General features: G+C 46.3%; 1 protein-coding gene across 1 annotated transcript in view; it reads right to left on the bottom strand.

The window, feature by feature from the left end:
• Window positions 1-27,604, bottom strand: part of LOC137426516 (heat shock 70 kDa protein 4) — a 111,987-nt gene that overhangs the window by 49,455 nt on the left and 34,928 nt on the right. Inside the window, exons 5-7 of the mRNA XM_068115107.2 lie at window positions 10,958-11,057; window positions 6,128-6,261; window positions 2,171-2,415 (exon numbers count right to left, since the gene is read on the bottom strand). Of these exons, the coding sequence (XP_067971208.1) occupies window positions 2,171-2,415; window positions 6,128-6,261; window positions 10,958-11,057 (479 nt within the window). The remainder of the gene's footprint in view (window positions 1-2,170; window positions 2,416-6,127; window positions 6,262-10,957; window positions 11,058-27,604) is intronic.

The following is a 27,604-nucleotide window of genomic DNA, read 5'->3' as shown; positions in this document are numbered from 1 at the left end:
CAAATAGATACGGACAGATCGTGAGACATAGACGTGATAAATCTGTGTAGCTCAATTATACAAAATTGTTGCAATACAAATAAAAGCATGTAGCGTATTGCCATTTGCAACTGCGCTGCATATGAGAAATTTCAAACGCAGAATCAAATAAAAAACAAAATGAAAGTCCAAATTATGTATCATCCAAACATTATATTCCAAATTTATAATACACAACCAAAAACCCCCTCCTCCCCCCTACCCTCCCGACCACACGCACACAAACCAATAATCCCCCCCCCCCCACAAACCACACCTCCACCCCCCCCCCCCCCCATACACACCAACTACCAACAACACCAACTACCAACAACACCAACTACCAACAACACCAACACACACCACAGACAGAAAAGAAGGCACCACAAACACACCATTTGTGGTTTGGACATTGCACGTTTTTACCACTCCCACCCCAAACGGAATGTACCAAGTTAATGGGTGGGCTCAATATGCTCCAAAGTTCAGCTGAAATGCTGAGGCAAGCCCAGTATGCTCAAATATTTTACTGCACGGACGGACAAGACAGGTCAAAAGAACCAATCCTAATATAAAAATAAATACTGAGTTTTTCCAGCAACGATGAGTCCGTTTCTAAACTGTCCTACAAGGGAAACTCCTTCCACCCCAAACGTTTCTAGCCTCAACATGAGATTTGCTCACATTAACAATCCATTGGCAAATTATCCAAAAGAGTCACAAGCCACGTTTGGCAATAATGGGCGGCACTGCTATTTTTGGCTGACAGAAGAATTAACTGATGAATCTTCTGTCGCGAGCACACAAGTCCATCACTTGATATTAAAAACGAAATACGAGAACAGCACTCGGGGGAGCGCATACTTCCGCCAGGCTGAACATTTTACATGTGGTATCGCACCAACAGGCCGCATCTGTACCCAGACCTGAACCAAACTCGAGTCGGCTTGTTCTTGTCGCCTCACAAACTCATCCACCTAGTTTTGTCGCAACTCATCCACAACTGAGGCATCATGTTATACTGTATGTCGTTTTTGGCCCCATCCAAATGGTGAAGAATCGATTAAAAAGTCTTGTATCCAGATCTGAATCTTCACTAAAAACTAATCATTTCATCCTTGTCACACACCAAACCTCTCCAACAAATTGTCAAAATTCATCCACTTTTTTTTGATATATCCTGTTCACAGACAGAGACAGGGGTGAAAACATAGCCTCCCTCCATCCAGCTTTGGGGGCAGAAGAAATTATGAAGAAATACAGTGCTTCAGAAAGTATTCACACCCCTTGAGGTTTTTCACATTTTGGAGTGTTACAGCCTGAATTGAAAATTGATTAAAAATGAGATTTTTTTGTCACTGATCTAGACATTATACCACATATATTGTCAAAATGCATTTTTTTTTTTTTTTTTTTTTTTTACAACACAAGTAAAAATGAAATACAGAAATATATATATTTTACACAAGTATTCAACCCTGAAGCAATACTTCGTAGAAGTGCCTTTATCAGCAATTACAGCTTCAGGTCTTCTTGGGTATGTCTATCAGCATTGCACATGTGGATTTGGAAAGTTTCTCACGTTCTTCCTTGCATAACAGCTTAGACCGAGGGGAGCTTAGACTTACAAAACCTGGATGATCCTGAATCAAATATAAACTTCCCTGTGGAATAACTAAAGTAGTGAAGTGGTGAGGAAAGGAGAAAAGAACCGCCTTTAGAGGCCATTTTTCCCCGCAGAGCAGGGGTTGGCCTTTTTTTGGGCACCGTGGTCCCCTTTTTGAAGCAGTTTCACGGCCGGATGCCCTTCCTGCCACCAACCCTGTTAGTCGCCTCTTGTGACACATGGAATGACCAGTGAACTGGTGCTCAATTTGCCGACCTCAGAAGGATGACAGGCTGAGTCAACCCCCCTGGTGTTAATTCAGCCATCAATCAGGATTCGAACCCAGGATCCTCGGATCCCAAGCCACACCCTAACCGCTCAGCCAACACCAGACAGTGAAGTGGTGAGGATGATGAAATAATAATAATAATGATAATAAAATAAGTGACAACTACTATTGGTGCTAAAAACAAACGTTGTGTTTGGAAATGCATAGTTCACACACTTTGCTGCCATCCTAACAAGATAAGCACGTATAAAGCATACCTGTTGAGCTTTCCTGACACATCAATATCATTGAAAAAGCACTCGATGTTCATGGGAATGTCAGTCGAGTTAGCACTCATGAGCTTCTTCAGCTTCTCACATTCCTGCAGGAGTCGCATGTAAGACCGTGGACGGGAGCGCGTATCTATACGGTATCGTGCGCGGAATTCCTCACAGAAATACTTCGTTAGAATCTCATCGAAGTCACGCCCTCCGAGAAATGGGTCAAACGCTGTTGCAAGAATCTGCAAGACAACATGGGGATACAAAAAAAAAACAAAGAAAAGAATGGAATATAAAAGAAAACGATGTTCCCATTCTATGCGACAAACCTTTATAATGAGATGCCAATGATAAAACCTACAATACAGAGCACAAGCGGGTGGTCACTCGCTCAACAAACTAAAATATGCAATTGCACAGGTAGTTCCCAGCTTCCAAACATCCTTTAATTATAAACATTATACGTACTTTATAATCACGTTTCGGCCTTTAGAACCATTCATACAAACACGGTTTTTTCTAACACGCCGAGTGCTAAATGCAGGAAATCGAATGCTCAAATGCAGGAAAACAAAATGCATGGGCGGCATGCTGAATAGCGGAATGCAGGGATTCGTTAATCTTCCAATGATGCATCTGGCTTTTTTGTGGAACCATATTGTACAGTCCTGCATTTGCACACATCGCAGCCTCCCTGAAATGCTGCTGGTGTCTGTCGATTTCCCAAAGATCTGTATGTACACGTACTGTACTGTATTATTTAAATTGAATGTTGTATTTTGAACATTAATGGGAACATGAATCGGAAGACAAGTTTGCCGTTTCGCCTTTGGCTTTGGCTCTGGATTTGTCCCGATCACACATGCACAGAGAAGTGAGATAATTTTTTACTCTTGCCATGCCTGGCAGTCAAACAAAATTGAAAATCATTCAAAACTGGAAATTACTCTTTTTAAGGACCTGTATAAAGGGTCTTCATGCTTGCCTTGTTGGTTGACCAAGTGAGTTGCACCTTAAAACTCTTTCGACAGGTTTTTAATTAAAAAACAAAACAAAACAAAAACCACTGATTACATACAGGTGAAACTTGTTGCATTCATTTTTTTACCTTTCAAACAAATAATTTGCTCCTGAAGTGATTCAGATTGATTTCAGGTTAATGAGGCAAAGGGGTTCAATAATTATGCAAATGAGAATAATCCAATTTTCTCTGTTAATCTAACTTATTCACATTTTATCTGCATCTTTTTGGCTTTATGACTTTGTAGTTTGTGAGGACTATATATCAAGTTTGATTTGAAAGCATCATGAAAGAACCTCGGGTGGCATCGAAATGTGAAAACTTTGGATGGTGATTGGGACGAGAAAGTTGGCGAGGAGGGAGTGGAGAAAGAGGAGTGGGGAGAGAGGGGGGGGGGGGGAGTAAGGGTGGGGAGAAAAGGAGGGGAGGTGAATACTTCAGGCCACTGTAAATTACATGGTATGCACAGCAATGGAAGACCAAATTCCAAGTTTTCCATGACAGTAAAGTTGTTTTCCAGGACTTAAAAAACAAACAAACCAAAAAAAACCCCCACACTTCATGAATAAGTGACATTGGATTTTCAAATGTCACTTGGACATTTAAAAAAAAAAAGAGGAAAAAAAAAAGTCCAAACCACTAATTTTTTTCAAACAAATAAATATAATAGTCATGTCAGAGGGTCCATTAACAGACTTCTCTGAACCAGAGGTGTAAGACCATTAGCGGATCCGAAAGCATTTATTCTACTGCATTGACTCAATACCGATATTTCCCAAGGATCACCCAAATGAGGCCGAAGTGGCAGCTCAATGGGTGGGAGGCAAGCGGCAGGAAACCATTCCTTCACAATTAAAATGGTGTTTATTTACAATGAAATATGGGCACAAGGGTAGATGGGGCAATCAGTAAGTACAGAACAGATCTGGTGGTCCTCATACACAGATTGGGAGGGATAAGCAAACACAAACTTGTATAGAGGAGAGCAAGAATAAGCTAAAACCTAACCCAACTATGGTGTTGCCAATTAGCAAAGGAATCACTAAAACAAGAGGGTGGGCAAGGACTAGTGGCTGGAACGAAGTTGGTGGATGTGCAGGCTCTGGGTGAGCCAGATGGTTGCGGCTGTGGGCTGCAGTGTGGCGATTGTTGTGGCCACAGTGAAGTTTGGGGTGTGGAGGCGAATAGGTGCTAAGGCGATGCGAGGCGATGTCCTCCTGACTCATTACAGCCTCAAACCACTCATACTCCAAATCAAAAGAACTACCATTGAAACTGGACAGACTGATCTCTGACCTGCACCAGAACTCAAACGTGGTTACGGTCCTGGCAAACTTTGGCAGGGTGGGGGCATCCCACTTATTGGCTGTCCAGTCCTGTGGCAGTGCCATCATCTAACCCCATGAGGCAGTCCGAAGAAACTTAAAGAAAAAGAAAAAAAAGAAAGCCAGACACCAATCTCCAGGGCTCTGCAACCGATCTCACTGCCATGGCCTAAGGTTCACTGGCCAAACAGTTGATGCTGTCTTCTTTTAAGCACAGTGCATTTTCCTGTGTCTGTGCTGAAATCCTCACCCTAGCCTCTTCCAAAAAGGGTTTGTTTTGGTTTTATAAAACCAATCTTATCTATCTATCTTTTATTATATTATTATATATATAAAAGAAAGTTTTTGTTTGTTTGTCTGCACACGCTAATCTCCTGAATGGTGAAAGATAAGAGGAAACCTCTGAAACAAAAAATGTCGGGATGGGCCCCGGGAAGGTTATAGGCTAAGTGGCGAGGCCGCCTCAGCCAGGCTGGGCCCATTTCACAATTAAAAGCTGAGCTGATTTATAGTAGTCAATCTTCTACGGCTGTGAGTAAAAGCTGAATTGTAGTAGTAAATTAATTCAAAAAGAACTAAAAATGTCGGGACGGGCCCCGGGAAGGTTATATGCTAGGTGGTGAGGCCGGTCGAGGCCGCCTCGGCCGGGCTGGGCCAATTTTGCAATTAAAAGCTGAGCTGAATTATAGTGGTCAATCTTCTACGGCTGTGAGTAAAAGCCGAATTATAGTCGTAAATTCATTCAAAAAGAACCCAGGCAACGCCGGGTGCTTTCGGCTAGTTGTCTATAAATTACATACGCTGCCTCAGCGTAATGTTTAAGCAGACGACTTACTCTGGTATTTTCTCTTTACAAGAGTAAATATACGCTACGCAAATCACAAGGTCCACATTATTCTTACTACAATTTAGTTATGGATCCTACCCCTTTTTCCCACCTTGGGCTTTTTTCCACTCACATTCCCGATATCGAATGTCTTCTCACAAACCCTGCATCAGGCTTTGTGAATAGACTCCTCCACACGAGCCAATCCCGGTAGTGGATGTGACTCAGTCACAAGGAATTAAAACAGCAAAGGCTTTGACATTTTTCATATTCTCCAAATATCCATTTACAATTGGCAGAACGCATGCTAAAGTAGGTAGATATATCCTGCTTAATCGGGACTTTCTTTAAACACTTGCTTTGGCAGGTTTTCAAGTGGTTATAATTTTGGGTTTGGCCATTTCGGCTCAGCTTTGGTAAATCACAGGGAGAATTTAAAATTGGTAACGTCCTCTTCTGGCGGAACAATTCCGACAATGTGCAAGGCAGATTAATTATTCATATTTGTGCAATTTCTGAATTTCCAGGAGTTTCAAGGACTGACAAGTTTCCCAGGCATTTCCAGTACTGGTAAATGCTTTCTCATTTTTCAAGAATTTTCAAGGAGTTTAAAGGCCTATGCAAACCATTAATTAGTGTTCATGATAGACAATTACTACAACAGCAAGTAAAATTGCCAACAGTATCCTTTGATATGGTGACTTGCAATGAGAACATTGCAGCTTTTTCTGATATTAGCATGCACAATTTGAAACAAGCTAACCATTGATACATTCGCATACCTTGAGCTTGCCCTTGTTGAAAGCACAGAGAGCAACCTGGTAGGCCGAGTGACCCAAGTCCACAAATGCTACCAATCGGGACTTCTCATCAGGGCCAGGAAGGTCTTGCTTGTAGATCCCATATGCCAGAACAACTGCAGGTGAAGAGAGATGCAAAGACTTTATCTGAAGATAGTCAGAGCATGGGAATTGGCAATCCAAGGCTTATGTCAATTTAATTTGCCTAACATGCAACCCGTGGTACCTCAAAGGCAAACACTCCCAAACTATCTAAAAGTGTCTCGGGAACATCTCCTCTCGTTTCTCCTTGCAACATCGTTCCTCTGCACCCAAGCAACCACCACCTAACCCCTAAAACCTATCATAATATCTGGACAGGTTAAAAATAATGGGTCCAGTCAAAACTTGTACCATTAAAACGAGTCACCACGGATTTCCAAGCACTGCCAGTGATAGTCGGAGGTGTGGGTAGAACGCTCTCGTCCACAGTTCGGGCACCACATTGTCGGGAGTTTTTTTGGCATTATGAGCAGCTGCAAGATCTCCGATTTTTGTGCGAGCTGAGACTTTTCCAACTCTTGTTGTGCAGAAACGCATCACTTTCTCGCAGGCGTTCCCAGATTATTTTAGAAGCTACGATATACATTTGTAAGTTTTATGAAATACTATTTTATTATTGTAAACTTGACAATTTTCAGTCTTCGGACTGCCTTGTCCAATGTTTAATGACTTCAATAAACCGGAATGAATGAATGTAAAGCTTCTTGAGTAATCATGTCATAATCTCATCTCGATTTGCGAAGAGATAAACTTATAAAATGGGTGGTTTCACCCAGGTATCTGTCCGTCCATTCACTTTTTGCCATTTTTGCTACTCCTCCATTATCACCTGGCTGATTGTTCTGAGACTTGACATATAAAACAAGACAATAGCCCACACAATCTCTCAGGCTTCGATTTTAGATAATGAGCTCCCGGAGTGGTGGGAAGGAACCCCCTCCACCCCCCCCCCCCACCCCTCAACTTTGGATCCCTACCTATCCCTCATTTGCCAACCGATTGCTACTCGAGGGTCCGCAGGATCGCTCAGTCTTACATTTTTCGTGTTCGGATCAGGGGTCTTCTCAGGGGATTTGGGAGCTCCCAGAGCGGGTCCCCCAAATCAGAGGTCTACACTACAACCGCAAGATAAGACCTTCAGCCACAGACTTGCATCCACCAACTAGACTGTATGCTCTCCATTCAGCATGCACAATGGCCACAATAGAAAGATTGTCCGCCATCACCATTCTGGGTAATTGGGCTCGGAGAACCCAGATGTGCCTATGCGTTTTCATGTGAAAACGCTGGAAAGGCTTTGCTTTAATGTACCAGTTCTACATTATTAACTCTGTCTCCCTGCCTTTTTCAGTATTGCATGTATTTACATTCTAGTTAAAGGTCCAGTACAGCACATAGTAGTGGGAATGAAGGAAAGTTGGTAAATTACTCATTAAATGATGGGTTTCATGAAATCCAATAGGTCAGTATTTCCTACAAAATGCACAATGTAAAATGTAAAATCATATCCGGCATTATGTAATGGAGCACTCAATTTGAGGTAGAAATTATGAGATAATTGACATTTTCCCCTTTTTATAATTAATTGATATAAAATAAATGGGTTCCCCCATCAAACCTAGGCACTTACATTTGTGTTACAAGTATAAGTGAGCAAACACTCAAACACACAAACATAAAAAAACACACAAACAAAAACATACAAACATACAAACAAACACAAAAATATACAAAAAACAAAAAAAAATACAAAAAACACAAACATACAAACACAAAAACATACAAAAAACACAAAAACATACAAAAAACACAAAAACATACAAAAAACACAAAAACATACAAAAAACACACAAAAACAGACATACAAACAAAAACATATAAACGAAATCGGTCAGAGACCGAGGACTTGCCGGAATGTCCTTTTTAATCAGCTATTTTGGACAAATATGGCGGCCGAACCACGAGACCGATGACGTCATCATTATTTGTTTTCTAAACTAATTTATTCCTTGATGATGCTCAAGAAATTTCATCTTGATCGGATGAAGTTTTGTACTTGTCGAATGACGTCATAATGGAGGCACCTATGACATCATCATCAACATATTTTATTCCCCATGAAGAGTTCTTTACGAGCCATGTCTCCATTTTTTCTATTCAGCACTTTGAGATATAGAGCAAAGTTTTTCCGTTTTCCCAAGATGGCGGCCGAACCACGTGACCGATGACATTTTTTTTTTTCTCCACCCGTTTATGCCGACATGGCGTTCAAGAAATTGCATCTTGATCGGATGAAGTTTTGTACTTGTCGAATTATGACGTCATAATGGAGGCTTTGGGCCAAGAGTTAAAAATTGGGCACAGTCTATTCCAGGGCAAGACAAATATGTGTGTAAAGTTTGGCGATTCTACGTGCAACGGTGTAGACGTAGTACTGCGAACAAACAGACAGATGAAAAATCGGTCAGAGACCGAGAACTTGCCGGAATTTACTTTTTTATCGGCCATTTAGGACAAATATGGCGGCCGAACCACGTGACCGATGGTCATCAACATATTTTATTCCCCATGGAGAGTTCTTTTCAATGAGCCATGTCTCAATTTTTTCTATTCAGCACTTTCGGAGATATAGAGGTGCTATGTTTTTCGTTTTTTTCCAAGATGGCGGCCGAACCACGTGACCCATGACGTCATCAATTGGGCACAGTCTATTCCAGGGCAAGACAAATATGTGTGTAAAGTTGGGCGATTCTACGTGCAACGGTGTAGACGTAGTATTGCAAACAGACAGACAAACCAACCGATCAACATACTTGCCGGGATCTTTTCCGGCAAGTAACAAACAGACAAACAGACAGAACCACAAACGCAACCGACCAATATACTTGAAAAATCTTCGATTTTGCAAGTAACAAATGAAAAATCTGTCAGAGACCGAGGACTTGCCGGAATGTACTTTTTTTATCAGCCATTTTGGATCAAAATGGCAGGAAATCTATATATGTTTTTATGCTAAGCAATGTAAGGTAACCGAGTAAGTGTATGCATATCTCTTGTCCTTTCAGAGTTATAGTGGTTATATATATATAAGCAACGGTACCCACCCTACAGGCGGGGCTTCAATTGGGAGGCCCAAATGAAAAGGTAAAATATCAGAAATTGAAGGCTTTTTTTATTTTAAACGATTCATATAAACATCCGTTAAATCAAATCACACGCAAATCATCAAAATCGAAACAGTATCTTACTATAATTCACCAAATGTTCCACAGCGATTGATACACTATGATCGTGATCGTGAATCGTGATCGATAATAGTGTTCACAATCGCTATGTTGTATGTACTCCCGATACGTGTTTCCTTCAGTTGAAATGGGTTAGAATTCTCTCAAGCAGGGATTCAACCCGTGTCCTTATAAAAGGTCTTTGTCCGAGGTCACCGAGTTTGATCGGTGCAACCGTTTTGTGCAGCACCCGGGAAAACAACATCGGCACAATGAAAACATCGTCACAATGAACGTTATGGGAATGCGAATGCTATGCGGGAGTTCAAACCTGAGAATCCTGGAGACCAAAGCTGAAATTGGGAAAACTAAATAGCCTATTTTACTCCTGCAGATCCCAGGATTATCCACCCAAAATATCGTCAGTCGGTTCAGCAGTTCAGCAGTTTTTACGGTACCTTCGAACGGACAGACAGACGGACGGACGGACATTTGGTGAATTATAGTAAGATGTTAAAAAAAGCTTCCTAAAACTAGTGACTTTTCAATAGGTGAATGAAACTCATTTTTAGCTCACCTGAACTTTAGTCCAGCGACCTTAAGCGATTGAGCAGTGCCCATAGGTAAGTCAGTCAGTGAGTGAGTGAGTGAGTGAGTGAGTAAACACTACAGTCATTATTGCTTGAACCAAACAAACAATTTTGATGAAACTTGGCCACCTGCTTCATATCTGATGCCTAACGAAGTTGTATTGACTGCATTCAAATTTGTGCTTATTAAAGGATTCTACCGGGGGAAAAGGGGGGGGGGGGCACATACCAGGCACATAGGTGAGGGTCCTACCATTGATAAGATGAATGAGCATCCAGGTAAATCACTCAATTATATGATGCAGATTCACCAAAAGGCTATTCACTTGTTCAAATCAAATTCACACTGCACTGGCATTTGCATAATCTTTAATGAGCAAAAAGCTGACATTTTAAAGAATGTATTGATAATGCAGGCTGGCAGGATGGTCTAATGGTACGCACACTCACCTCTAAGCTGTCTAATCTGGGTTTGAATCTCGTGCGAGCTATAAACCCAGCGATTCAGACTTGTATGATCCCAGCGATTCATCGATCTGCGTGCCATCCCGCAGATGGACATCCCATCTGCTAGCTTTAGTTTGTGGACATTAAATGTCCCAAGGTAACCTTTGCGAAGAGTAGGCGAGCTATCGCCAGCACCATGGCCAAATGCCAGATTCCAAAAGCGAGGGAATGCAATCTAATGTGGGGCCAAATTGATCGGGTAAACTTGGAGGTGGGATGTAGCATTTTTGGAGCAAAGGTGAATGGAAACACAATATGGTCTTGTGGGAATATGCTACAATTTGCCAGACAAAGTTGTGTGAAGCAGCTCAGATTCAAAAATTGATTTTTTGCACATGTATGGTATCTTCATTTACTCTTATAATAGACTTTAATAGTCATATCCATAAGAAGTCTACTGAGTAACCACAGCTAATTTGAAGTGCCAAAACATGCCAACGAGCTCTCACCAGCGGTGATGTCATTCATCAAGCGCAGGCAATTGAGGCCAGCAATCTGAGCTGCGTCCAACACGGAACGACGCTGCATATCCGTGAAAAAGCCAGGCACCTGGGTAAAAGAAATCATGGCATCCACTATCAAAGGAGGGATTACGGAAATGATCAACAACAACAATAAAACATCACCTATTTCGGTCAACAATAAATCAACCTACTGTATTTTCGGTCAATCAGCCAAATAATTTTCAATAGTCAGTGCACAAATTTCCAGGCACTTGTCAAAATTCCAAACATCTATATGCGCACATTCTGGTCAAGAAGTCAAAAGATTAAGATTTTAAATCTGACTAAAAATGAGAAAATAAAAGCAGCATTTCATCTCAACAAAACTTCCACGTGCAAACACATTTGCTTTTCAGGCATTTTAAGTGGCTTAGCAACTCATAGCCCTAGTGCTGTGCACGCCACCACATCAATATGGCCCATCGTTTGTTACCATCGGGTAAATTTATGCCAGACAAATAATAACATAAAAGTTGACCGACTAGGGCTTTTTCTTCCTTAATTCTATATTTTTAAGATGCTTTTTCACAATTGTTTGCTTACCATTCATCCTTAATGGTAAATATTGCTTTTATTGCTGAACAGTGTTTTTTCCTTCAACAAACTTCATTTTTCCCCTAACGATCTGTTTATTTTCAGAATCAATTTTTATTGCAGTAGAATATACACGAGGCATGACAAATGGCAAGTTAAGAATAAACATGTACACGTCAACTACATCTGAATCACTGTCGCTGCAAAAAGGTATTATATTTACCTCTCTTCTGTATCTCCTTTGAAATTGTCAGCGTTTTATTTGTTGTTTTTTTATTTTAGTGCCAGCATGTTGTTTACCATGGTGTTGGTGTTGGCTTAGCGGTTAGGGTGCCGGCTTGGGATCCTAGGATCCTGGGTTCGAATCCCGATCGATCGCTGAATTAACGCCAGGGGGGTTGACTCAGCCTGTCATCCTTCCGAGGTCGGCAAATTGAGTACCAGCTTGCTGGGATGAATGATCACGGTGTGTACCCCGGTTTAGAATAGGGACACCGTATCCCTGCGCATCGTAAGAGGCGACCAAGGGTTGGCGTCAGGAAGGGCATCCGGCCATAAAAAAAAACATTGCCTCAAACAGGGAACCATGATTGTCACGGGGCCCGCAAGGCTAACCCCCGCTCTAGCGGGGAAAAATGGCCTTAAAACGATCATTCATTCATTCATCCATCCATCCAAACATACGGAGACAAACGCTGTAAACACAGGAACCAAACATCTACGCCATAAAAAAAATCGTTTGTTTACCGGTAGTCACGAATTGGGCAGTTCTAAAAGCCTCTTTGCGATTTTGAAGAAGAGGAAGAAACTAATGTATGGTTTTTATTCAAAGTTTGAACGGAAACAATTATTGGATGACAGTAGAAACCCTTTAGGACACGGAACATACAAAATTATATATGCAGTAGTGATATTTTGCGAAGCAATAGAAAACTAGAGGTTCCAGGGAACCTGAACTCAACTGGTCTCTATCAATATGGTTAGAATATGCATAATAGAACCACAAACGATATAGTTTATATGTGCTAAAAATATATGACCAAAATTGATTTGATTTTTTTTTTTTTTTTGTATACAAGATCGAGGCTCGTGAAAGAGCTAACATTAATCACACCAAGACAAACCAACACATAAACCATATAACATGGGGAGCGGTAGACAAGATGGGGAGAGAGGGGGAAGGAAACAAACAACATTTGAGAGCAGGGACATCGAGAGATCTGTGGGAGGGAGAGGGCTTTGGGGGGGGGGGGAGGCATGGGAAGGGGGGTGGGAGAGGTATAAAACATATGGACACTGCAAGGACTTCCAGGAAAGAAGTTGGAATTTCAAACAAAGTGTATCTGGGGTGAATTAGCAAGGGTAGAAAAGATCAAGGTTTTGGATGGGGGAAGATAAGAGATGGTGGTGAACAGCTGTTTTAAAGACCTGGAGGGAGGAGTTGGATTGAAGGGAGTGTGGGAATTTGTTCCAGAGGCAGGAGAAAAGAGGAATGAAAGAGTGAAGGTGAGCAGAGAGCCTAGATTTCAGCAGTTTAACCATCAGAGGGTTGCTGGCAGATCTTGTGTGACCTGCAGGAATATTTGGGGGACAAAGCACAGAGAGAGCTGGGGGAGCAAGGCCGGAGAGGAGTCGGTACAAGACAGAAAGACCACCTACCTGCCTGCGGTGAGTGAGTGGCCCTCGGAGATAGCTTCATCGCGGGAGATTCCAATGATTCTGAAAGCTTTGGTTTCAACAGCGTGAAGCCGAGCTAGGTGTGAGGCAGGAGCACCGGCCCATTGGGGAGAACAGTATTCCATTGAGCTGCGGATGAAAGCCTTGTATGTGGTGAGGAGCTCAGGTGTGCCAAGGAAAGACCGCACGACGGAGGATGCCCAGTCGGCGACTAGCTTTGGAGGCCAGCTTGGAAATGTGGTTTTCCCAAGAAAGATCATGGCAGATAGTGAGACCCAAAAGCTTGAGCGACAGAACTTCTTGGAGAGGATTGTTGAGAAAGTAGATGGGAGGGTTGTCCAGTCGGTCTTTTCGGAGAGACATAGTAAGAGTGTGAGATTTGTCAGGATTGAAAGACATGTTCCACTTGTTTGACCAGTCTGATTTTGTCCAGGTCCTCAGAGAGTGAGGAGGCTGCAGACTGCCGATCTGAGGGAAGAGGAATGGAGCGGCAGAGAGTGGAGTCATCAGCAAAGGGATAGAGAAGATTTTCCGGAGAGTCAGAGAGATCATTGATGAAGACCAGAAAAAGCACAGGGCCCAGAACACTGCCTTGGGGAACTCCAGCCTGAACAGGAAGGGGGAGATGAGAGAAATCCATTCAGGGCCACACGTTGACTACGCCCAGAGAGGAAGTCCGCAAGCCATGCGTGGAGATTTCCATGGATACCATAGGATGAGAATTTGGTGAGCAGAGCTGGGTGCCAGACCGTATCGAAGGCACGTGATATGTCAAGGGAGACAACTCTGATTTCCTGTTTGGCATTGAGGACCTCCATCCATTGTTGAGACAGCAGAAGCAGCATGTCCAGAGTAGAATGACCTGGTCTGAATCCAAATTGATGATCGGAGATCAAGCCATTGGAGAAGAGGAAGGGTTTGATATCCGAAGCAATGATTGATTCCATGACTTTGCTGATAATTAGGAGCAGGCTGATTAGTCTGCAGTTGCAAGGATCTGTTTTTGCACCTTTTTGGTGTAAAGCGGTAATGTTTGCTGATTTCCAAGCAGATGACCTTGAGCAAAAGAAGGTGAAAAGAACAGAGAGGGTGAGATAGAGCGGGAGAGCAGGATTTTAGGACCCGTGGGCTGATGGTCTGGTCCAGTTGTAGAATCAGAGTCGAGGTTTGACAAAGACTTCTCCACCTTGTCATGAGAGGACACAGAGTCCAAGAGCAGATGGGTTCGACTGGGTAAGGTGGGAACAGAGAGAGATGGGTTTGGGACACAAGATTTTGAGGCAAACGCAGAGTTGAGGCATTCGGCATTGTCACGTGCGATATCAACTGTGTGGCCATTTGAGGTAAGGGAGGGGATGGAGGAGGAACAAACACCAGAAACGGATTTGACCAGACGCCACCAGGATTTTTTTTTTTTTTTTTTGTATACAACATCGAGGCTCGTGAAAGAGCAAACATTAATCACACAAAAAGACAAACAGACACACAAAACACAAAAAACAAGGGGAGCGGCAGACAAGATGCGGAGAGAGGGGGGAGGACACAAAAGAGAGGGGGAAGAAGGGGAAGGACACAAACACAACATTTGAGAGCAGGGACATCGGGAGGACTTGGGGGGAGGTGGGAGAGGATTAAAACATATGAACACTGCAAGGACTCTGGGGTGAATTACCGGGGGTAGAAAAGATCAAGGTTTTCGATGGGGGAAGATAAGAGATGGTGGTGAACAGCTGTTTTAAAGACCTGGAGGGAGGAGTGGGATTGAAGGGAGTGGGGGAGTTTGTTCCAGAGGCAGGAGAAAAGGGGAATGAAAGAGTGAAGGTGAGCAGAGAGCCTAGACTTTGGCAGTTTAACCATAAGAGGGTTGCAGGCAGATCTTGTGCGACCTGAAGGAATATTGGGGGGACAGAGCACAGAGAGAGCTGGGGGAGCAAGGCCGGAGAGGAGTCGGTGGAAGACAGAAAGACCACCAACCTGCCTGCGGTGAGTGAGTGAAAGGCCCTCGGTGTTGACTACATCGCAGGAGATTCCAATGATTCTGAAAGCTTTGGCCTCAACAGCGTGAAGCCGAGCAAGGTGTGAGGCAGGAGCACCAGCCCAGAGGGGGGAACAGTATTCCATTGAGCTGCGGATGAAAGCCTTGTATGTGGTGAGGAGCTCAGGTGTGCCAAGGAAGGACTTCGCACGACGGAGGATGCCCAGTCGGCGACTGGCTTTGGAGGCCAGCTTGGAAATGTGGTTTTCCCAAGAAAGATCATGGCAGATAGTGAGACCCAAAAGCTTGAGCGACAGAACTTCTTGGAGAGGATTGTTGAGAAAGTAGATGGGAGGGTTATCCAGTCGGTCCTTTCGGAGAGACATTGTAAGAGTGTGAGATTTGTCAGGATTGAAAGACATGTTCCACTTGTTTGACCAGTCTGTGATTTTGTCCAGGTCTGCAGAGAGTGAGGAGGCTGCAGACTGCCGATCTGAGGGATGAGGAATGGAGCGACAGAGAGTAGAGTCGTCAGCAAAGAGATAGAGAGGATTTTCAAGAGAGCGAGAGATCATTGATGAAGACCAGAAAAAGCACAGGGCCCAGAACACTACCTTGGGGAACTCCAGCCTGAACAGGAAGAGGAGATGAGAGAAACCCATTCAGGGCCACACGTTGACTACGACCAGAGAGGAAGTCCGCCAGCCATGCGTGGAGATTTCCATGGATACCAAAGGAGGAGAGTTTGGAGAGCAGAGCAGGGTGCCAGACCGTATCGAAGGCACGTGAAATGTCAAGGGAGACAGCTCTAATTTCCTGTTTGGCGTTGAGGACCTCCATCCATTGTTGAGAAAGCAGAAGCAGCATGTCCAGAGTAGAGTGACCAGGTCTGAAACCAAATTGATGATCAGAGATCAAGCCATTGGAGAAGAGGAACGATTTCATATCTGAAGCAATGATGGATTCCATGACTTTGCTGATAATTGGGAGAAGGCTGATTGGTCTGTAGTTGCTGGGATCTGTTTTTGCACCTTTTTTGTGCAAAGCGGTGATGTTGGCTGATTTCCAAGCAGATGGCAGATGACCTTGAGCAAAAGAGAGGGTGAAGAGAACAGAAAGAGGGAGTGAAAGAGCAGAAGAACATGATTTTAGGACCCGTGGGCTGATGCCGTCAGGACCAGTTGCAGAATCAGTCGAGGGTTGACAGAAACTTTTCCACCTTGTCAGGAGGAAAGGACACAGAGTCCAGGAGCAGCTGGGTACGACTGGGTACGGTGGGTACAGAGAGGGATGGGTTTGGGACACAAGATTTAGAGGCAAACACAGAGTTGAGGCATTCAGCTTTTTCACGTGCGGAGTCAGCCGTTAAGCCGTTTGAGGTGAGGGAGGGGATGGAGGGGGAACAAACACCAGAAACAGATTTGACCAGACGCCACCAGGATTTGGAAGAGGGAGACAGATAAGAGAGTTCGGTCTTGAGAATGGTGAGATATTGTTTCCTGGCTCTCCTGAGGGTGGACACACACTTGTTTCGGGCTTTGTGAAAGGAAATGAGATTTCCTTCCGTTGGATTTGCTTTCCAGGAGACGAAAGCAAGTTGTTTCAGGGCAACAGCCTCACCACAAGATTCCGTGTACCATGGACGGGAGGAAGGGTATGACAACTGAAGACGAGATGGTATAAATCTGTGCATGAGAGAGAGCAATTTACTTTGAAAGAATTCCCAGGATGAGTTGATGTCAGAGGCGGTAGAGATGGGAGACCAGTCCAGATGATTGATGGCTGCTTGAAGACCGTGCCAGTTGGCCTGAGTGAAATGCCAGACTCGTCGACGCTGAGGAGGCTCTCTGAGAATGGTCAGAGAGATGTCCACTTTGACAAGCACATGATCAGATGAGCCGATTGGAGCAGAAGAAGAGCAGCAGACATTTTCAGGGAAGTTTGTCATAACCAAATCCAGAAGAGAAGATGCTCCGTTGACTGAGATCCGGGTCGGGAAATTGACAGATTGTGTCAGTCCCAGTGAGTCGCAGAAGTCCTTTGCTGAAGAGCCATGGCTGGTGAGAGATGTACCCACACCCAGCCAACTGGCATGGTGACAATTGAAATCACCACATATGAGGAAGAGAGAGTTGGGATGGGTAGATAGAAGTTGGTCCATATTATCAGACAGTGAGATGTAGATGGAGTCATCGCTGATTGGTGGACGGTACAACACACATATGAACAAAAGGTGGGAGCGAAGGGGAAGCCGTAGCCAAAGGTATTCCTGGGGGTGAGGTGGAGAGAGGGCAGTGGAGGGCGAATGAGGAAGAGAGTTTTTTATAAAGATAGCAACCCCACCTCCAGGACGAGGCTCAGGTCTATCATACCGGAGGAGGGAGTAACCTGGGCGAGATACCAAGGCATCAGAGACATCATGAAGGAGGAAAGTTTCTGTTAAGCAGATCACATCTGGTTTGTCAGAAGCAACCTGTATGGAGAGGTCAGTCAAGTTTGAGCGAAGGCCCCGGATGTTTGAGGTCCATACCGTTAATGAAGAGGAAGGGGGAGCATCGGGTCCAGAACAGGGGGGGCGGGGGAGGGGTAGGGTAAGATGTGGAAGAGGAGGAAGAGGTCGGGAGAGCTGTTGAAGGTGTGTCAGAGATTTCAGAATAGCTTGGAGAAAGGGAAGAATGGGGCAGACAAAAGGTTTGATGGAGATTGGGTGAGGCACAGTGAGGTGTTATTTGAGGAGGGGGAAGAGCAAGGCAGGAGGTTTGGGGAGATGAAGGTGAAAGTTGGAAGGAGGAAGAAGCAGGGAGGATGCTTTGAGGAGGAGGGGTGAGAGGGGAGTCTAGGAGGGGAGGAGCGAGGGAGAGTCTCGGAGGGGAGGGGTGTGGGGGTAGTTTAGGAGGGAGGGGAGGGAAGGGGCAAGGGGGGAGATTTGAAAGGGATGGGTGATGGGGAGGATTTGGAGGGGAGGGGTGAGATTGGATTTTGAAAAGTGTACGATTCATGGGAAACGAACATTTTTTGCAAAATGAGTTTGAGACCTTCGAGTCAAAAATACGTTTGAGGACACTGGAGGAGGGATGGAGTTCTGGATAGTTTATGGAATGTAGAAAGGAGGAACTGTAAGAGATGGTATTATATATATTTTTTGGAATGAATAGATTTGGTGAGCAAGACGAAAGCATCCTTTTGTAGGAAAAGAAGAAAAGGGTGTTATAATATATGAGAGAAAATAGTTGTTCAGGGGAGAGATTATACATTTCTAACCGCGTGATCGCGAACGAAGAACGAACAACAAAAAGAACAACAAATAAACGAATAAGACCTGGGAAGGAAATTTTTTTTGGGGTTTTTTTGTTTTTGTTTTTTGTGAGTACAGATATTAAACAAGGAGGTACGGGGTGAACAACTGGTACGAAACAGAGAACGAAAATAATTTCAGCGCATTCGACGAATCGCTGAGAGAAAAACAAACCACAAGGTCTGAGACGGTACGGTAGTCTAAGCCTACGAGTACTAGGCCGCAGAATACTCGATACCATGAACCGACGATTGTGTATACATGAACGAAAAATTAGCACCGAAAATTTTCCAAAAGATACGCTGTAGGTACATACACCGAAAGATAGATACAGTCTCGACAAAAACACAATTGAGAAATATCACTTAGCTTCGAAAGCGTGAGCGCATGGAGCAGCTTCGAAAAGACGTGACCTCGCCGTGATCTCGCGAGATGGAGGGATTTGGAGGAAGGAGACAGGTTTGAGAGTTCATCCTTGAGTGTGGAGAGATGGTGCTTCCTGGCACTCCTGAGGGTAGACACACACTTGTTCCGAGCTTGGTGGAAGGAACTGATTGCCTTCAGTTGGATTAGCCTTCCAAGAGGCAAAGTCAAGTTGTTTCAGGGCAACTGCCTCACCACAAGATTCAGTGTACCATGGACGGGAGGAAGGGTAAGACAACTGAAGACGAGATGGGATAAATCTGTGCATGAGAGAGAGCAATTTACTTGGAAGAATTCCCAGGATGAGTTGATGTCAGAGGCGGTAGAGATGGGAGACCAATCCAGACGATTGATGGCTGCTTGAAGACCGTCCCAGTCGGCCTGAGTGAAATGCCAGACTCGCCGACGCTGAGGAGGCTCTCTGAGAATGGCCAGAGAGATGTCCACTTTGACAAGCACATGATCAGAAGAACCGATTGGAGCAGAAGAAGAGCAGCAGACATTAGCAGGGAAGTTTGTCATAACCAAGTCTAGAAGAGAAGATACTCCATTGGCTGAGATCCGGGTCGGGAAATTGACAGATTGTGTCAACCCCAGTGAGTCACAGAAGTCCTTTGCTGAGGTGCCATGACTGGTGAGAGAGGAACCCACACCCAACCAGGTGGCATGATGACAGTTGAAGTCACCACATATGAGGAAGAGAGAGTTGGGATGAGTGGATAGAAGTTGGTCCATGTTGTCAGACAGTGAAATGTAGATGGAGTCATCACTGTTTGGGGGACGGTACAGAACACATATGAACAAAAGGTGGGAGCGGAGAGGAAGCCGTAGCCAGAGGTACTCCTGGGGGTGAGGAGGAGAGAGGGCAGTACAAGGAGAGTGAGGAAGAGAGTTTTTGATAAAGATAGCCACCCCACCACCAGGCCGAGGCTCAGGTCTATCATACCGGAGGAGGGAGTAACCAGGAAGAGATATTAAGGAATCAGACATCTTGAAGGAGGAAAGTCTCTGTTAAGCAGATCAAGTCTGGATTGTCAGAAGCAACCTGTATGGAGAGATCAGTCAGGTTTGAGCGAAGGCCCCGGATGTTTGAGGTCCATACCGTTAATGAAGAGAGAGGGGGAGCATCGGGTACAGGACAGGGGAGGGGAGGAGTAGGGTAAGATGAAGGATGAGAGGGGGAGGTAGGGAGAGCAGTTGATAGTGTGTCAGAGATTGCAGAAGAGTTCCAAGAAAGGGAAGGATGAGGAGGATGAAAGGTTTGATGGTGAAGGGATGAGGCACAGTGAGGGGTTGTTTGAGGGGGGGCAGAGGAAAGTAGAAGGTTGGGGGGGGGTGGAGGTATGAGATAGAAGGGAGACGAAGTGGGGAGGAGGCAGCTTTGAGGAGGAGGGGGGAGGAGGGAGAATTGGAGAGGAATGGTATGGGGGGAGATTTGAATGGGAGGGGTTGGGGGGGAGTTTTGAATGGGAGGAGTGAGGGGGGAGTTTAGGAGGGGAGGGGCGAGGGGGGTATTTGGAGGGGAGGGGCAAGGGGGGAGTTTAGGAGGGGAAGGGCAAGGGGGGAGTTCAGGAGTGGAGGGGCAAGGGGGGGATTTGGAGGGGAGGGGCAAGGGGGGAGTTTAGGAGGGGAAGGGCAAGGCAAGGGGGGAGTTCAGGAGTGGAGGGGCAAGGGGGGAGTTTAAGAGTGGAGGGGCAAGGGGGGAGTTTAGGAGTGTAGGTGCAAGGGGGGAATTTGGATGGGAGGGGCAAGAGGTGAGTTTAGAAAGTGGATGATTAATGAAAGACGAACATTGAAAACAAATTGGGTTTGTTGTGATTTTCAAGTTAGCAATCCGATTCAGAACGATGGAGGAGGGATGGAAAGAATGTGAATTTAGACCATGTAGTGAGGGAGACGTATAAGATATTGAATTTCTTTTTCTTAAAGTGGAATGAGTTGGAGAGGAAATTGAGAAAAGCCTTTTAAATAGGAAGAAAAACAGCGTGTTGTAAAATACCACTGAGTAAAACACTGAAGGGGAAAGGTTAAACATATTTAAATAATATTTAAACAGAACCATGAACAATCTTATATGCACAAAATACCAACGGGGGAGAGCCGAGAGGGACCACCACGAGTCACGTGAACAGGGCAAATGGTGGATGGCAAGGAGATAATGGGGGCGGGGCGAACAGCACACCTGGACAGAAAATACAAGATGAGACAACAGTACACGTGGAGAAAGGAAAATAAATGTTTTTGGTTTTTTTTTTGGGGGGTGGGGGGGTGGGGATTTAGAACGTTAGACAGAGTATTATGTTCGGGGTAGAAGGGAAAAAACTAAGAGCCAAGCAAAACACGCTTAAGTTAACAAACACCGACGGGGGTACAACTACAAGGCCGCACACGAGGAGCAGAACACGATTAATTAATTACGAGTTACAGGAAATTCAAACCAAAACTAACTATAATCAAACAATAACGCATGGACGATAAAATAACGAGTTGAAATTTGACAATCTATCTGGGGAAATGGGGGAGAAACACGTGGTCGAAGAACGAACGAACGAATAAGAATGAATAAACGAATGAGAGCCGAGAAGGAATTTTTTTTAATTTTTTTTTTGGAGTTGAGATTTACATAAGGAAGTAGGCTATGGGGTGAAAAGACTGGGAAAACAGAGAACGAAAGTTATTGGATCACAAACGACGGACCGCTGAGAAAAACAAAGCCTGAAGGTTGTACAGTATACACTGTACAAGGCCTCAAGACACGACACGAATTAACACGATTTTCAATACAGGTATGAAAGATTTGCACCGAAAATCTTCGTCGGGAGACAATATATACACCATAAAATAAACACAGTTATAACGAAAATACAAATGGGCACAATTACTTAACTTCGATTTCGATGGAGAGCGTGGAGAACTGAGAATAAACGAACCCTCGCCAGCAAGACCGGAAGCGGAGGCCAAAGATGCACCCACACACCAGATTAGCAGTTGGTACTTCGCTTATTTTTCGAGATATTTCGCTCACAAGTTTCAGACATATATATGGTAGCGGCCATCTTGGATTTTGACGTGGCGACCCAATTTTCAATAGCGTTCGTCCTTATGCCGAGATACACCCACATGCCAAATTAGAAGTTGAGATAGAAGGGAGACAGGTTTGAGATAGAAGGGAGACAAAGTGGGGAGGAGGCGGAATTGAGGAGGAGGAGGGAGGAGGGAGAATTGGAGAGGAATGGTATGGGCGGAGATTTGAAGGGGAGGGGTTGGGGGGAGTTTTGAAGGGGAGGGGTTGGGGGGGAGTTTAGGAGGGGATGGGCAAAGGGGGAGTTTCAGAGAGGAGGGGCAAGGGGGGAGTTTAGGAGTGGAGGGGCAAGGGGGAGGATTTGGAGGGGAGGGGCAAGAGGGGAGTTTAGAAAGTGGATGATTAATGAAAGACGAACATTGATAACAAATTGGGTTTATTGTGATTTTCAAGTTAGCAATCCGATTAAGAACGATGGAGGAGGGATGGAATGAATGTGAATTTAGAACATGCAGTGAGGGAGAAGTATAAGAGATTGAATTTTTTTTTTTTTGAAGTGGAGTGAGTTGGAGAGGAAATTGAAAAAGGCCTTTTAAATCAGAAGAACAAGCGTTACGCCTAGGTCCCCCGTCAGGGAAGTGATGTGAGTTGACAAAGTGGAACACGGAGAAAACATGCTATGATATGATATTTCGCTCACAAGGTTCAGACATACATGGAGGCAGCCATCTTGGGTTTTGACGTGGCGACCCAATTTACAATAGCGGTCTTCCTTATGCCGAGATACACCCACACACCAAATTAGAAGTTGGTACTTCGCTTATCTTTCAAGATATTCATCTCACAAGATTCAGACATACATGGCGGCGGCCATCTTGGATTTTGACGTGGCGACCCAATTTTAAACAGCGTTCTTGCTTGTGCCGAGATACACCCACACGCCAGATTAGAAGTTGGTACTTTGCTTATTTTTCGCGATATTTCGCTCACAAGGATCAGACATATATATGGTGGCGGCCATCTTGTATTTTGACGTGGCGACCAAATTTTCAATAGCGTTCTTCCTTATGCCTAGATACACCCACACACCAGATTCGAAGTTGGTACTTCGCTTATTTTTCAAGATATGCAGCTTACAAGGTTCAGACATACATGGCATCAGACATATACATGGTGGCGGCTGTAATGAAATCGTCATCCAAATTACGACACTGATGTTATTCGCCTCATGGCCGCTACGCGACCCTTTCTCGGTTCCTATATATATATATATCAGCGCGGACAGGCGATGTAGATCCGTCACCACGATGTAACCCTAGCGATGTACCTCTAGAGCTTCTCTGGGCTTCCCTTAGAAAGGTAACGTGTCTGCAATATGTATCAAAGCTTTTATAGTCATACAGCCTGTCCGCACCTGTATTCACCTGTATGTATTATTAATACCATGTTTATTGGTTTCTCTCTAGATGATGTTGAGAACGAATTACGATTAAACCTACTTTGGGGTTGCTGTTGGATCTTGATTTTCACAACACTTAATCGTAATTCCTCTCCTGACATCGCTCCTGCACTGCTCGCCTCGGAGAAGAATGCCCAGCGGAGGACCCGTCGAGCTAGCTCCAGCAACGGAGCTCCGACTACTCTCGCTGCCGGCCTGCCTCGAAAGACGGGACGTCGCAAGCCTTTTCGCGGGACCGCGTCGACAAAAAGCGACCTGCTCTCATGAGACCCGAACGCCAGAGCAGGCGTGACGGACTCCGGCTCGATGCCTGGAGCACGATGCTCGTTTGCTTTTGCACGCGGTTGAGACCGCGTCGGAACGACGGACCCGCTTGGAGCCGCCGGCCTACCCGTCCGATCGCAGCTCGGAAGCACTAACGGCTCCGTCCGAGGGATTCATCCTAGATATGCGTGCCTCGGCCCGAGTTGAGATTCCTACGCGAGTGATCACGTCTCCCATGTCGGCTATGCCTCCACACGGACGGCACACTCCGACCACTCGCTACTCAGTGGCCCATCTACTCCGAGTCACATCTCTCTCTCACGACCGGCTCCACTCCGACCACTCGCCTACTCTGTGGCCCATCTCCTCCGCGCGAACGCGCGCTGCTCGTCGGAATCACGCCGTGCCTCACGACCGGCTCCACTCCGACCACTCGCTACTCTGTGGCCCATCTCCTCCGCGCGAACGCGCGCTGCTCGTCGGAAGCACGCCGTGCCTCTCACGACCGGCTCACCCCGACCACTCGATACTCGGTGGAACCACCTCCTCCACGCGAATCGACGTGCACTGCTCCCATCGCGTGCTACTACTCTGGGAGGCCCGCGATCCCATCCTGATTCCGATCACCTCCTACACGTGGCACCCTTCGCGTGGCACCGCACCGTCGCTGGAAGGAATCACTACAAATGCACGACGCGCCAGTTGCGCGCGCCGCCTCTTCACTGGATGGACCCCTTTGCATGCGGTTCCTCTCGCGGGCACTCTGTGAGGCCGGCGATTCTGATCGCGGCTGTCGCAATCCCACCTGCATGTAGCAGCTACTCCCCGAGGCCGGCGAACTCCGCTGCCCGGAATCGCCTCCTTGGAGGCTCGCTTGGCGCCATGCGACGAGCACTCGGTGAGGCCGGCGATTCTTATCGCGGCCGTCGCAATCCCACCTGCGATAGCAGCTGCTCCCCCGAGGCCGGCGACTCCGCTGCCCGGATTCGCCTCAATGGAGGCTCGCTTGGCACCATGCGACGACTCGTCGCAGCACGGATGAGTTTCTATGGACGTCGAGCGGGACCTTCATAGCCTTTCACGACACACGGGCATATGCTTCTAATGGTTGATCGTATACCTGACTACCATGTGTATTCTATAAGTGATCGTTCTTCTTCGTCCTTTGTTTTACTTGATCAAACGGCGTATGCGTTAACCACCTGCGACCATTGTAAAAATGCTGTGCATGGAATGTATGTGGACCGAATGCTTTCATTCTTTTTTTTACACCCCGCGTTTCACCCAATTATTTAATTCGATAAGCTGTTGGATTGCGTTATATTGCGTTTATGTAGTGTTGGTGTAGAGCAGGCTTGTCGGACTGAAAGGCCTCCTCTTCATCCTTCATGCTCGATGCACCTCATATGAGATGCTACTTCAGCGCGTTGTATGTGATCGCTCCTTAGACCCGACAGCCAGGCAGGCGGGGCGCTGCTTCGGGTCGTGCGGTCTGTCGCTGCCGGGCGTGCTCGCCCCTCGGCTCGGCGGGCTCGCCCGCTCTGGATCAACGGGCCGAGACGCGGCTTTCGGTTTCCCTCGTACGCGGTGCGCCCTAGATGATGCTTTCGCCGCCGGCCGGGTTCGTGTGCCGTGTGCCGATCTCGGGCTCGCTCGGGTGCTGCTGCGCGCGAGACGTTGGATTTCGGTGTGCTGCTTTGCTCCGTCTGGGGATGCCGCTCGGCTGGAGCTCGCCGTCAAACCCGCCCGACCTACTTGATGACGTCATCGACTGTATCACGCGTACGCTTTACAGCATCTTAGACGCGTTCGCTTCGCGGCGTCATTTGCGTAATGGCGTGCTTCCCGCGGTCTCATCGGGGATTCGTTACCTTTCTATGTACTAATTGTCCTTTACGTAACGACGTGTACAACGTACCGCGGCGCTCCCTCAGGGTCACCGCGGTGGGAGTACACGGTGACCTCGTGACATTGAGCGTCGCGCCCGACTCCCTCGTCGCCTGCGCATGTAACGAGGACACCGTACTGCGTGCTCGTCCTTGACTCTGGGCACGTTGTTATCGGACAGAGCTCTTGCCTCGTCTGATTCCGTTTCCCTATGCCCCAGTCTGACTGTGACTCAGCCTGACCCAGACTGTGAAGGTCGTCTGTCTTCGGTATGCAGCGCACTGCAGCCACCTCTTTAACAGATGTTTTGTCTACCTCGTTATTCTTGCGGTTTGTGGATAGTATGTCCTAGGGATATGACCATGTTGCTAATCTGCCGCGCTCCCGTGAGGTCGCGCTGGTCTCACTGGGTACACCGTGACCCATGGCCCCTGCGACCTTTTGTTTTCTCGACATGGCCCATCCCTGTGATCGGGCCACCTCGACTCTTGTGGGGACCCGGGAGGTTCTTGTTGCTCGCCCGGGTAGCGACTCCCTCCTCGCCCCTTGTGGGTTAGTTATGCGATGCGCCAATTGATTATGAAAATATTTTGTGATAATCTTTTATTGATTTTAAATATACAATTAATCAATCAAATAGAGTACACCTCTCCCTCCCAATGCAGCCTCAATGAGCTGCACTGCGGTATTGCGTCCGTGGATGGACGATCCAACCGCGGTCCGGCTGGATCCGTGCCATGCCACGATGGCGTCAACTGGATGGATCGGTCGGACATCCGGGATGGCCAATCCATCCGGGCCTTCTCTGTGCCATTGCGTCCGTGGATGGTCGATCCATCCGCGGTCCGGCTGGATCCGTGCCATGCAACGATGGCGTCAACTGGATGGATCGGTCGGACATCCGGGATGGCCAATCCATCCGGGTCATCTGGCGTGACAATCATGGCAATCAATCATAACGATCCGGGACGACGCTGGGACAAACATGGTTTGTCCAGCCGGAACTCTCTCGGTCTGCCGATCTTCTCCGATCCGCGTGACAATCATGACAATCAATCATAACGATCCGGGACGACGCTGGGACAAACATGGTTTGTCCAGCCGGGACTCTCTCGGTCTGCCGATCTTCTCCGATCCTCCCCGCGCGGTGCAGATGGACAAGCTTGCCATATGCATCCCGGCGGTCCTGCGCGCTTCGCTGGAGAGGCGCGTTTCGACCGTTTGTGCGTCGTCGAAATCGGCCATGCCGGTCGTCCAGGCAGCCTTCAGAGGCCGCTCGTGACTCGTGCGATCGCTGCCAACGGTAGATTCGCGTGCCGCTACATGCGCTTGTACTGCGTATGTACCCTTGGGAGCCACGGGTACAGACCTACTGTAATGGTCTTCTTACTTACTGTTATGGATTACACATCTGCCACACCGACATCTGCCTGTAATGCGTTACTTTGCGTCGTATGGCCAGTCGCTCTTCGTCATGGCACACCTTATGTAATGAGTTGCGAATCTCAAAGGTACACCTTACCCATCTAGCTACTGAGCCGTTTCTCACTGTTCACCGAGGTACCCTTATCTACTCAGACTACCCCACAGGAAGACTACTACTACCCACGGGCTCAACGTCTTCTCCCTGGGATGACCACTGCTTGCTCGGTCCGATATCTTTGACTGGGACTTCCTCCAGATGTAACACATCGCCATGTCATGTGACCAGATCCTCTGCCAGACCAGATCATCGCCATGTCATGTTCTGATTGGTATACGTTTGAGGGGACATACATACATACATACATACATACAGATGGACCAGCACTGTTCTTGACGGCATTGCCCAATGGGCTACGCCATAAACATTAAAGTACCATACATAATAATAGTTTTCTATTCGATTGCAGAGGAAGATGTATACATACAATTCATCCATCATCTCTAATTATCATGAGGGCTATATCTATAGCTGGAGATTGATTGCTAACCGGGCTAACTGGCTGAAATGCAGTAACCCTGCCATCGGGATTGATGGCCCCTTGGACGTTCGACCGGCAGTGACATCTTTCCAA

Source organism: Myxine glutinosa, chromosome 1 (genome assembly GCF_964187855.1).
Source record: "Myxine glutinosa chromosome 1, kmMyxGlut1.1, whole genome shotgun sequence".
Lineage (NCBI taxonomy): Eukaryota > Metazoa > Chordata > Myxini > Myxiniformes > Myxinidae > Myxine > Myxine glutinosa.
The sequence above is the reverse complement of the archived record's forward strand: the minus strand, read 5'-3'. Positions and strand labels throughout refer to the sequence as shown.